The following is a 12,500-nucleotide window of genomic DNA, read 5'->3' as shown; positions in this document are numbered from 1 at the left end:
CTCACTGCTTTTTACCGAATATAAAAAGGTCCAGTATTTGAAATATTTACAGTATTTCTATTCTATTTCATGTAATGATTTATTTTTGTAGTGCTGTTAGTAAGAAAGAAATATCTGTGATTCATTGAATTATTGATTGTTTTTTTTTTTTTTAACTATTGTATTTTTCTCATTTATATGCATTTGTGATTTTGAATTATATGTAGACTCTGGTAAACAGATTGGACATTTTATTGCAGTACTTGGATAAGTTTTCCCTCCTAATGTTATTGATTTTAAGAAATGTATATTTTTCTCTCTTTTACTATTATTGATATTATTATTATTGTTATAGGTAGGGTTATTGTTATTACTATTAATGGTAGTCTTGGTATTATTATTATTATTATTGTTATTATTAGTAGTAGTATTGTTATTATTATTATTATTATTATTATTATTATTATTATTATTATTATTATTATTATTATTTTTATTGTTATTATTATTATTGTTGTTATTGTTATTTTTACTATTATTATTATGATTATAGTTATTATTATTTTTGTAAAATGACTCAAGTGAATGCATGAGAAGAAAATAAGTAGAAAAAAAACTAAAGTAAATTTATTTTTTGGAATTTATTTTTTATTTGCTAATGCAAATCTTTAAGATATAGCTTTAACCCTTTAACTGCAAACACCAGAAAAAAAAAGATTACCAACAGCATCTGATTATATGTTGTTGTTTTTTACTTAAATTTTTAGGAGACATTATTTTATCAATGAACATGTAGTCATCACTGGGGGAAAGAATTTGTTTTTCTAAATAGTTAATCAGAAATGAAGGTGTGCTTTTTATAGCCATGAAATTATCAGTGTTTTATATTTCATTGTTGGCACAGTTCCATATACTTACACCTTGTTTATGATATTGGGTTTTATTATATATGATTGGGAAGTCTGTTTACCATTACCATTAACAGGAGTTATAGTTCCTAGCTTAGGTGTGTTCATACTACACACTATGAATAATTACATGAGCTTAGCAACAGCAAGTGTTTTTTTGTGAAAACATTGTAGGTTTACGTCCACTAAGGTTTCAGAAGGAAAGGACAAGTAGGAAGCAATGCGAGTGGTGAATCATGCAACAAAAACCTTATTGAACACATGAAGCAGTTAAAGGGTTAAAATGATTTATATTTTTATGTACTGGTTTTATTATCACTAAGAATGGTATTAAGTGAAAGCACAATACATTTGTAAATATTTTCTTAAATTATGATATCCTCTTAAGAGATTTGCATGATATACTGAAAGCAAAATGATTAGGTCTAGAGGCAAAAATGTCCAATAAAAAGATTATACAAAATTCATAAAGCTTGCCCTTTTACAAAAATTAAATTTATATATGCATGCCTTCGAGTACACACAACACAACACAACACATACAATACAATTCATACAACACAAAACACAGATAAATTTATGTATTAAATATATTCATTGTATTGCTATCCAGATGCCTGTGTGAATTGGCAAAGCAGATAGGCTTTAGTGAACAAGCTCAGGAGCCATTTGAACTGGAGCATCAGTTATCAACATTTAGACACGTGGTGAGTACAGCGTTTCTTCAGTGAAACTTGCAATATGTTGTCATGTCCATTATGGAATGCAGTGAAATGTGTCTTTATCCTCAATGTGACAAATTGGTGTAACGTGAATTCCTTCCAGCCTCCAGACATGGCATGCAAAGATCGTCTCGCAAAGTCCCTCATGATCACCAAATTGAAGTTCCCTTTTCCTCACATGGTCTCCGTCTTGATGAGGGACAGAGCTTCACGTAAGCTAGAACTCATGTCGCAGGTATGTTTTTTTCACTTGCACCTGTGAAAGAACTGAAGCTATGTGCAGGTAGACTTATATTTGTTTTAATCTACGCTTTCTTCTTATAGTGTTGAAAGCTGTTTAGGGACAACACATTTGTGGTATATGAATATTTTCTGCTGTATCTTTACCTTATTTATTAAAATATATTAGTTTTGTTTGCTTTATTTAGGAAAGGCAACCCCAACCCCTTTACTGTTAGGTGTGTCAGTGAAAATCAATTTTAGGACATTATTTATAAATAGTTGTTTCTATCAAATTAACTTAATGCTGCTGGGGATGGCATGTATATAAATTGCTAATTCTACTTATCACCTGTTTATTCTTTTCCTTGATTTTTTAAAATATTCTTTTCTGTTTCATCATATTTCTATTATTATTGTTGCTAACATGTGATGTGTGCACCCCCCCCCCCACACACACACACACACAGATATACATATACACATATACAAATACAGAGAAAGTCTTCATACATTCATAATTATCAAATAGTACTTTACCCAAGCCATCATTGATTTCACTTGATTCCTGGATTTTTTTTTCTAAAGATTTTTTATATCTATTACTGTTATTATTATCATCAAAGATTTCATGATTATTATTATTTGTATAATGTTCTTAACAGTGGTGATAGTAATGAAAATAAAAAGGAGTGGGGGAATTTGTTGAATTCAGGTCTCTCTGTGACTACTGGCAGCAATCAGAAACCTGAATCTTCTTATTTGTGTATGCTGCTATTTGCACTGCTTAATTTTATGCTTATGTGACTTCCTTCATGAAGCTTGCTGGCCAGTCTTTTGATAATCACAGTCACCCATTCAAATTAAGATGTGATGTGAATATATATGCTTGTTATCTAGCCAGTAAACCAGATTTAATTCTACTCTTGTGATGTGAATATATATGCTTCTTATCTAGCCAGTAAACCAGATTTAATTCTACTCTTGTGATGTGAATATATATGCTTCTTATCTAGCCAGTAAACCAGATTTAATTCTACTCTTGTGATGTGAATATATATGCTTCTTATCTAGCCAGTAAACCAGATTTAATTCTACACTCGTGATGTGAATATATATGCTTCTTATCTAGCCAGTAAACCAGATTTAATTCTACTCTTGTGATGTGAATATATATGCTTCTTATCTAGCCAGTAAACCAGATTTAATTCTACTCTTGTGATGTGAATATATATGCTTCTTATCTAGCCAGTAAACCAGATTTAATTCTACTCTTGTGATGTGAATATATATGCTTCTTATCTAGCCAGTAAACCAGATTTAATTCTACACTCGTGATGTGAATATATATGCTTCTTATCTAGCCAGTAAACCAGATTTAATTCTACTCTTGTGATGTGAATATATATGCTTCTTATCTAGCCAGTAAACCAGATTTAATTCTACTCTTGTGATGTGAATATATATGCTTCTTATCTAGCCAGTAAACCAGATTTAATTCTACTCTTGTGATGTGAATATATATGCTTCTTATCTAGCCAGTAAACCAGATTTAATTCTACTCTTGTGATGTGAATATATATGCTTCTTATCTAGCCAGTAAACCAGATTTAATTCTACTCTTGTGATGTGAATATATATGCTTCTTATCTAGCCAGTAAACCAGATTTAATTCTACTCTTGTGATGTGAATATATATGCTTCTTATCTAGCCAGTAAACCAGATTTAATTCTACACTCGTGATGTGAATATATATGCTTCTTATCTAGCCAGTAAACCAGATTTAATTCTACTCTTGTGATGTGAATATATATGCTTCTTATCTAGCCAGTAAACCAGATTTAATTCTACACTCGTGATGTGAATATATATGCTTCTTATCTAGCCAGTAAACCAGATTTAATTCTACTCTTGTGATGTGAATATATATGCTTCTTATCTAGCCAGTAAACCAGATTTAATTCTACACTCGTGATGTGAATATATATGCTTCTTATCTAGCCAGTAAACCAGATTTAATTCTACTCTTGTGATGTGAATATATATGCTTCTTATCTAGCCAGTAAACCAGATTTAATTCTACACTCGTGATGTGAATATATATGCTTCTTATCTAGCCAGTAAACCAGATTTAATTCTACTCTTGTGATGTGAATATATATGCTTCTTATCTAGCCAGTAAACCAGATTTAATTCTACACTCGTGATGTGAATATATATGCTTCTTATCTAGCCAGTAAACCAGATTTAATTCTACACTCGTGATGTGAATATATATGCTTCTTATCTAGCCAGTAAACCAGATTTAATTCTACTCTTGTGATGTGAATATATATGCTTCTTATCTAGCCAGTAAACCAGATTTAATTCTACTCTTGTGATGTGAATATATATGCTTCTTATCTAGCCAGTAAACCAGATTTAATTCTACTCTTGTGATGTGAATATATATGCTTCTTATCTAGCCAGTAAACCAGATTTAATTCTACTCTTGTGATGTGAATATATATGCTTCTTATCTAGCCAGTAAACCAGATTTAATTCTACACTCGTGATGTGAATATATATGCTTCTTATCTAGCCAGTAAACCAGATTTAATTCTACTCTTGTGATGTGAATATATATGCTTCTTATCTAGCCAGTAAACCAGATTTAATTCTACTCTTGTGATGTGAATATATATGCTTCTTATCTAGCCAGTAAACCAGATTTAATTCTACACTCGTGATGTGAATATATATGCTTCTTATCTAGCCAGTAAACCAGATTTAATTCTACACTCGTGATGTGAATATATATGCTTCTTATCTAGCCAGTAAACCAGATTTAATTCTACTCTTGTGATGTGAATATATATGCTTCTTATCTAGCCAGTAAACCAGATTTAATTCTACTCTTGTGATGTGAATATATATGCTTCTTATCTAGCCAGTAAACCAGATTTAATTCTACACTCGTGATGTGAATATATATGCTTCTTATCTAGCCAGTAAACCAGATTTAATTCTACACTCGTGATGTGAATATATATGCTTCTTATCTAGCCAGTAAACCAGATTTAATTCTACTCTTGTGATGTGAATATATATGCTTCTTATCTAGCCAGTAAACCAGATTTAATTCTACTCTTGTGATGTGAATATATATGCTTCTTATCTAGCCAGTAAACCAGATTTAATTCTACACTCGTGATGTGAATATATATGCTTCTTATCTAGCCAGTAAACCAGATTTAATTCTACACTCGTGATGTGAATATATATGCTTCTTATCTAGCCAGTAAACCAGATTTAATTCTACTCTTGTGATGTGAATATATATGCTTCTTATCTAGCCAGTAAACCAGATTTAATTCTACACTCGTGATGTGAATATATATGCTTCTTATCTAGCCAGTAAACCAGATTTAATTCTACACTCGTGATGTGAATATATATGCTTCTTATCTAGCCAGTAAACCAGATTTAATTCTACACTCGTGATGTGAATATATATGCTTCTTATCTAGCCAGTAAACCAGATTTAATTCTACTCTTGTGATGTGAATATATATGCTTCTTATCTAGCCAGTAAACCAGATTTAATTCTACTCTTGTGATGTGAATATATATGCTTCTTATCTAGCCAGTAAACCAGATTTAATTCTACACTCGTGATGTGAATATATATGCTTCTTATCTAGCCAGTAAACCAGATTTAATTCTACTCTTGTGATGTGAATATATATGCTTCTTATCTAGCCAGTAAACCAGATTTAATTCTACTCTTGTGATGTGAATATATATGCTTCTTATCTAGCCAGTAAACCAGATTTAATTCTACACTCGTGATGTGAATATATATGCTTCTTATCTAGCCAGTAAACCAGATTTAATTCTACTCTTGTGATGTGAATATATATGCTTCTTATCTAGCCAGTAAACCAGATTTAATTCTACTCTTGTGATGTGAATATATATGCTTCTTATCTAGCCAGTAAACCAGATTTAATTCTACACTCGTGATGTGAATATATATGCTTCTTATCTAGCCAGTAAACCAGATTTAATTCTACACTCGTGATGTGAATATATATGCTTCTTATCTAGCCAGTAAACCAGATTTAATTCTACTCTTGTGATGTGAATATATATGCTTCTTATCTAGCCATAAACCAGATTATTTTTTTTTTTTTTTCTGTTCACAGAACTGTTTTTTTTTTTTTTTTAGAGGACTCTAAGAACTTATTTGGTTTCTAAACCAAATAAGTTCCTTCACTGCATTCACTGATTTATAACGTTCTGTAATTTACTGATATACTGTTCTGAAGCAGTGCTCTTATTTTTTTTTTTTTTATGGCATCCACCTCTGGTTGTTATTTATGGTGTTCATCTTTCTGTTGGGTCACCTATTTATCTTTTTTTGTTTTCTAAAATCTAATGATTATAATCTTGTAAATTTTCACTTCACTGTTATGTAGGCAGAGGAAAGCTCTTGTGCTTTTATTGTGAATTTGCATATTCTTCTATTGGAGTGTGATTGTGGATGAGAAAATTAAATTTTGGAATTTCAGAAGAAAAACAGTATGAGCCACCAGTTGATATCCAAATTTATATGTAATTTGAAACAATTGAGATAATTGTTTGTGAAACACTTCTAGTCAGACAAGTGGAGACACTTACTACATCTCATCCGCCTTTAAGTGGACTGTCCATTGAGGTTGAATGGTACTGTTCTAAATAAAATGAACAGGAAAATATGTATATTAAGTTTCTGCTGCATTTGTTAAGTGAATAGATACCCTGCGTATTGATGTTACTATTTGTAAGTGAAACTATGCAGAACTACCTTGAATTCAAAGCAGATTAGATTGCTATGAAGCCTCTCAGAAATCATGTATTTTAATGTTATTGGCACACAAGCTTAATCAGTGTCTTGGGTAACTTCTATGGTATTTTGCAGTTCATATTCTCAAGTATTCCTCACTTCAGTCTATTCTACTTTAGCAGTATGATTATGATATTTACTGTTTTTATTATTATATAGCCATGGAAATTAGAATGTCTAATAACACATAGAAAATAGGTATATAGGCTTCTTGTAGATTAAGATATATAGGTATTATAGGTTACTTGTAAATGAAGACAATTAAGAACTCAAATTGAGTTGGCTCTGTGACTAGCATAGCAAATTTTACTCAAGAATTTTGATCCAAATTACAACACAACTGCATGAACTTTTTGTTAACTTTCCTAGAATTCATATTTTTGTTCAGAATTATATTACACCTTCTCTTGGATTTGTATTCTTCAAAGTCCATTTTCAGTAAATCCAGAAGTTTAGTATGGCATCTCATTACTTACCTGTTGTAATGCCTTTTACTCTCTTGATAACAGTCACAAGGAAACATAAGGTGAATACATTATAGAGATAAGGTGACCATTCACTAGACGTACACTAATATGCAATCCTTAATTTGCCAGGTACAAATGATTGAACAGTTAGATCTCTCCTGTATCCGCTTTGTCCACTTCAGCAAGGAAAACGAACTGCGGTCTCGTGTCTTCTCGGAAAAGATGGGACTCGAAAGTGGCTGGAATTGTCACATTTCCTTGCTATCAGATCGGACGAGGTAGGTGGAAAGGCTACGGCGGTTTTCTTGTCTCTTTGAATTTTTTTCTTTTGTTTGAGTCTTGTCATTTTTTCCCCCCCCTTTTTTTTTTTTTGATTGATGTGACTCACTGATTTGGTCTATGTTTTGATACCTGGGTTTTTGCCGTTCCCTGCTGATTTGATTTGAATTTGAGAGCAAATACGGATCTCTTACTTTTGATAAAGTATTGAAATAAGGTGTGAATTTTATTTTGTTTGTTTATGATTATTATCATTATTGTTATTATATTTTTATTATTTCTTTACATTTTTATGCTTGTTTTAATAATTATTCATTGATACGCAGACATGCACATGCGCACACACACACACACACACACACACACACACACACACACACACACACACACACACACACACACACACACACACACACACACACACACACACACACACACATTCACTCACTCACACTCACACTTGCTCACACTCACACTCATTTTCTCTCTCTCTCTCTCTCTCTCTCTCTCTCTCTCTCTCTCTCTCTCTCTCTCTCTCTCTCTCTCTCTCTCTCTCTCTCTCTCTCTCTCTCTCTCCCTCCCTCCCTCCCTCCCTCCCTCCCTCCCTCCCTCCCTCCCTCTCCCTCCCTCTCCCTCCCTCTCCCTCCCTCTCCCTCCCTCTCTCCCTCCCTCCCTCCCTCTTTCACTCTCTCCCTTTTTCACTCTCTCCTTCTCTCTCTCTCTCCCTCTCTCCCTCCCCCCCCTCCCCCCCTCCCCCCTCCCCCCCTCCTCCCTCTCTGCCTCTCTCCCTCCCTCTTTCACTCTCTCCCTCTCTCCCCTCCCCACTCACACTCATTTTCTCTCTCTCTCTCTCTCTCTCTCTCTCTCTCTCTCTCTCTCTCTCTCTCTCTCTCTCTCTCTCTCCCTCCTCCCTCCTCTCCTCCCTCCCTCCCTCCTCCTCCTCCCTCCTCTCCTCCCTCCCTCCCTCCCTCCCTCCCTCCCTCCCTCCTCTCCTCTCTTCCCCCTCCCTCCTCTCCTCTCTTCCCCCCTTCTCGTTATGCACCTGATTTTTTATCGTTTCTTATATCCTTCCTCCTTAGTCATCACACCTCAGGTCTGTGTATTGTAAGAATATGAAAAATATTAAATAGGTGCTTTACTTTAATTAGTTATACTTTATGCTCCGTCTGTGTCATACCTCCATCAAGTTCTAGTGCGGTAGATATATAAGTAGTATAATCTCAGTTTACCCTTTATGTCACTTTCCATTTTGTTATGGTTTGTCTGAACATTAATTACAAAGCAGTAAATTAAAGGGGTTGTGCATTTAAGTTGATAAAGGGAACATGCTTTGTCATTAGTGTTATTATTATTATTATTATTATTATTATTATTATTATTATTATTGTTATTGTTATTATTGTTGTTGTTATTATTGTTGTTATTATTGTTGTTATTATTATTATTATTGTTGTTATTATTATTATTATTATTATTATTATTATTATTATTATATCATTATTGTTATTGTTGTTGTTATTATCATTATTATTATTATTATTATTATTATTATTATTATTATTATTATTATTTTTATTATTATTATTATTATTTTTATTAATATTATTACCGGTGTTTTTGTTATTGTTTTTATTATTATTTTTATTATATCATATCATTATCATTATTATTATTGTTTTTATTATTATTATTATTATTATTATTGTTGTTATTGTTATTATTATTAATATTATTATTATCATTATTATTATTATTATAATTATTATTATTATTATTATTATTATTTTTATTTTTATTATTATTATTATTATTATTATTATTATTATTTTTATTATTATTATTAATGCTATTATTATTATTATTATTATTATTATCATTATTATTATTATTATTATTATATCATTATTATTATTATTATTATTATTATTATTATTATTATTATTGTTATTATTATTATTATTATTATTATTATTATTATTATTATTATTATTACTATTATTTTTATTCTTCTTATTATTATTATTATCATTATATCGTTATCATTATTATTATTGTTGTTATTATTATTATCATTATTATTATTATTATTATTATTATTATTATTATTATTATTATGATTATAATTATTATAATATTTATTTGTTTATTTGTTTATTTTTTTATTATCTCATCATCATCACTGTTGCTATCATTATTATTGATACTGTTATTATTGCTCTTATTACTATGTTATACTGTTTTTATTATTATTATTATTATTATTATTATTATTATTATTATTATTATTATTACTATTATTACTATTGGTATTACTATTGTTATTACTATTGTTATTACTATTGTTATTACTACTACTAGTAGTCAAATGATATTGGAAACAGAGCATGATGGAGCCATGATAGGTTGGAAGGAACAACTTTTGTTGCCTAGATATATTTTTACTTTAAATGCTATTTCCGAAGCACAAGTAGATTTGACATTTCTAAATAATGTTTCCAATGTTTATAACTGTATAGTGTCTTTGTGAAAAATACCAGCACAATAGCATTCATTTGTAAAGTCCTTCTGTATAATCTTCAGTTTTATTTTGCAGTTTAAAGTATGTCACAGACTAAAGACACTTGCTTATTTTGTAATTTCACCTGCATTATTTCTGTGTGTGTAATCAAGCTAATAGATAAAGATTGTGCTAACATGTAGGACAGAGAGTGGGAATTCAAGTCGCACAGGGCAAGCAGCTTCCGTCAAGACCTCTGGGTTGACGTTGTACAGACAGTCAACTGAGGATGTAAACAGCCCAGATCTCTCCAAAACGCGATTCCGGTAAGCTGCAACATGAGAAAAGTGTACTTAAGTGTAAATTATGTTTGCCGAGTGGAGAGTCATTTTAGGGAAGTGGAATTAAAGTATTTATGTATTATTTATTTAATTTAGTAGGTCTTGGTTTACAGAATACTTAAATATTTGCATTTACATTGTATAATTTGTATATCAATTTGATTCATAATAATTATCTTAATTCTTTGTTATTCTAAAGAAATTATGATATATTAGAATGACAGAATCTATTTACTCTGTAAATTGGCTAAAATCTTTTGTGGGTGTGGTCACTGATGAATTGCTATAACTCTTTAGCATTTTCATCAACAGTAGATATTCAGGAGCTTTATACAGACCTATTGCAGAAATATATTGGGTTGTTGTAGTAACAAGAATCAACCTTTTTTATTACTATTAGCCCAATGGCACCAGGTACATGCACTATCCACTGTAGTATTGTTTTTGTCAATTTTCCTTACATACAGATAGCTTCACAAGTGCTTCATCATCAGGAGTCAATTACTAGGCCTAGTTGACCTCACCTGTTTACCCCCATTCCTTGATTTTTTGGGAAAAAAAGTTTTTATTATTTATAAGCTGTTATTATTATTGACATTATTAACACTACTAATCATTATAAAAGGAAAAACTTTCCTTTCTGAAAATTCAAGGAACACGTTAAAGAGGTGGAATCAGGTTGGTCTAGTAATTGACCCCTTGGTAATTAAGTCCTTGTGGAGTCAAGTATGTATAAACAAAATTGATAAAATAAGATCACAATGGACAGACCTTGTGGCATCAGTGGGTCAAGTATTATAGTCATTACTAGGTAAGAATTTCAAGTATAAAGATAATAGACAGACCTTGTGGCATCAGTGGGTCAAGTATTATAGTCATTACTAGGTAAGAATTTCAAGTATAAAGATAATAAAGATGGTAAAGATAGGTACAGTTTGTTTGTTACTTTTATCATATATTTTGTTAACATTGGTAATTTCTGATTTTGTAATATTCATACTACATACTCACATTCATGTAAAAGTTAAAAAGTAATCAAAATGTTTAAACCATGTACAGTGAAGTAAACCAGTAAAGTGTAGGTAATAGGAGAATTATATATTTCTAAGAATTTCTGTTTATATTAAGCCTTAGTTTAACATACTACATGGTTCACTCCTTCATTAATTCTGTTTTCCACCAGAATAGATTCAGTTGGTATGCAAAATTTTAATCGTTTTTGGCACAAAGGAAATAGCAATCTTTGCTGTTAGCTTAGACTTACCATTAGAAATTTGATGAAATGGGATCTGGTAGTTAACAAACTTTTGCTTGCTGAATATCTTTTGAGAAGAATATAGTTAATTGAAGAATTGATATTAATGAAAATTAATAACCTCACAGCACAAGAGATGCATGTTGATACATCTTTTGCATAATGAAGTTATTCTTTCTCATTCATTACGTTAGATCTTTTTTTTTGCCGTTGGTCATAAAAAGAAAATCTTTGGCAGTCACCTTTGTCAAAGAACAACTTGATTTTTAGCTTCAAACAGTTAGGCTCAGAATTTTTAATTATTTCAGAAAGGGTATCAGACTAAACCCTTTGTGTATTTGTGTTATGAGAATGTTGTAGCTGTTGACTTCCTGCATGGTATAAATATGGAAAATGAAATCAATTTTGTTATGACAAATGTTCATGTTGAATAGTTTAAGGTGGACCAGCACTTTATATTCTTTTCCTATAGTGTCTTTCACATTTTTCTCTTGTTTTTTTCCTTTTCTTAATATGAAAGGCTTATTTTTTTAGGAATAGCAAAACATTCAGTATATGGAAATTAATTGTCACTGTAGATATTATTTTATCATTCTTATAATTGACAGGTATATATGTGTGTGTGTGTGTGTGTGTGTGTGTGTGTGTGTGTGTGTGTGTGTGTGTGTGTGTGTGTGTGTGTGTGTGTGTGTTTCTGTGTGTGTGTTTCTGTGTGTGTGTGTTTTTTCTGTATCTTTGTCTGTGTGTGTGTGTGATTGTGAAGGAGTGCAATTTTTATTTGTGCAGTTGAAACAAGACTTGTGTTAATTTTCTTGATTTTTTTTCTGAAATAGAATTTTATCTGAGCCTTAATATTCTTTGAAATAGATTAAAAGGTATCAGATCAGTAATTTTTTTTATTTTTTGTTTAGCCTTCAGCAAATCAAGGCACAAGAATGACAGTGAATTTGATGTTTTCTCATTTT

The 12,500-nt window shown here is 30.9% G+C and overlaps 1 protein-coding gene across 1 annotated transcript in view; it reads left to right on the top strand.

Moving 5' to 3' along the window:
* LOC125034952 (transmembrane protein 94-like) overlaps positions 1–12,500 on the top strand; it is a 40,460-nt gene that overhangs the window by 9,526 nt on the left and 18,434 nt on the right. The window contains exons 13-16 of the mRNA XM_047626999.1: positions 1,501–1,594; positions 1,713–1,844; positions 7,293–7,441; positions 10,143–10,265. Of these exons, the coding sequence (XP_047482955.1) occupies positions 1,501–1,594; positions 1,713–1,844; positions 7,293–7,441; positions 10,143–10,265 (498 nt within the window). The remainder of the gene's footprint in view (positions 1–1,500; positions 1,595–1,712; positions 1,845–7,292; positions 7,442–10,142; positions 10,266–12,500) is intronic.

This window comes from Penaeus chinensis, chromosome 19, assembly GCF_019202785.1.
Source record: "Penaeus chinensis breed Huanghai No. 1 chromosome 19, ASM1920278v2, whole genome shotgun sequence".
Taxonomy (NCBI): Eukaryota; Metazoa; Arthropoda; class Malacostraca; order Decapoda; family Penaeidae; genus Penaeus; species Penaeus chinensis.
This window is presented reverse-complemented; position numbering and strand designations above follow the sequence as displayed.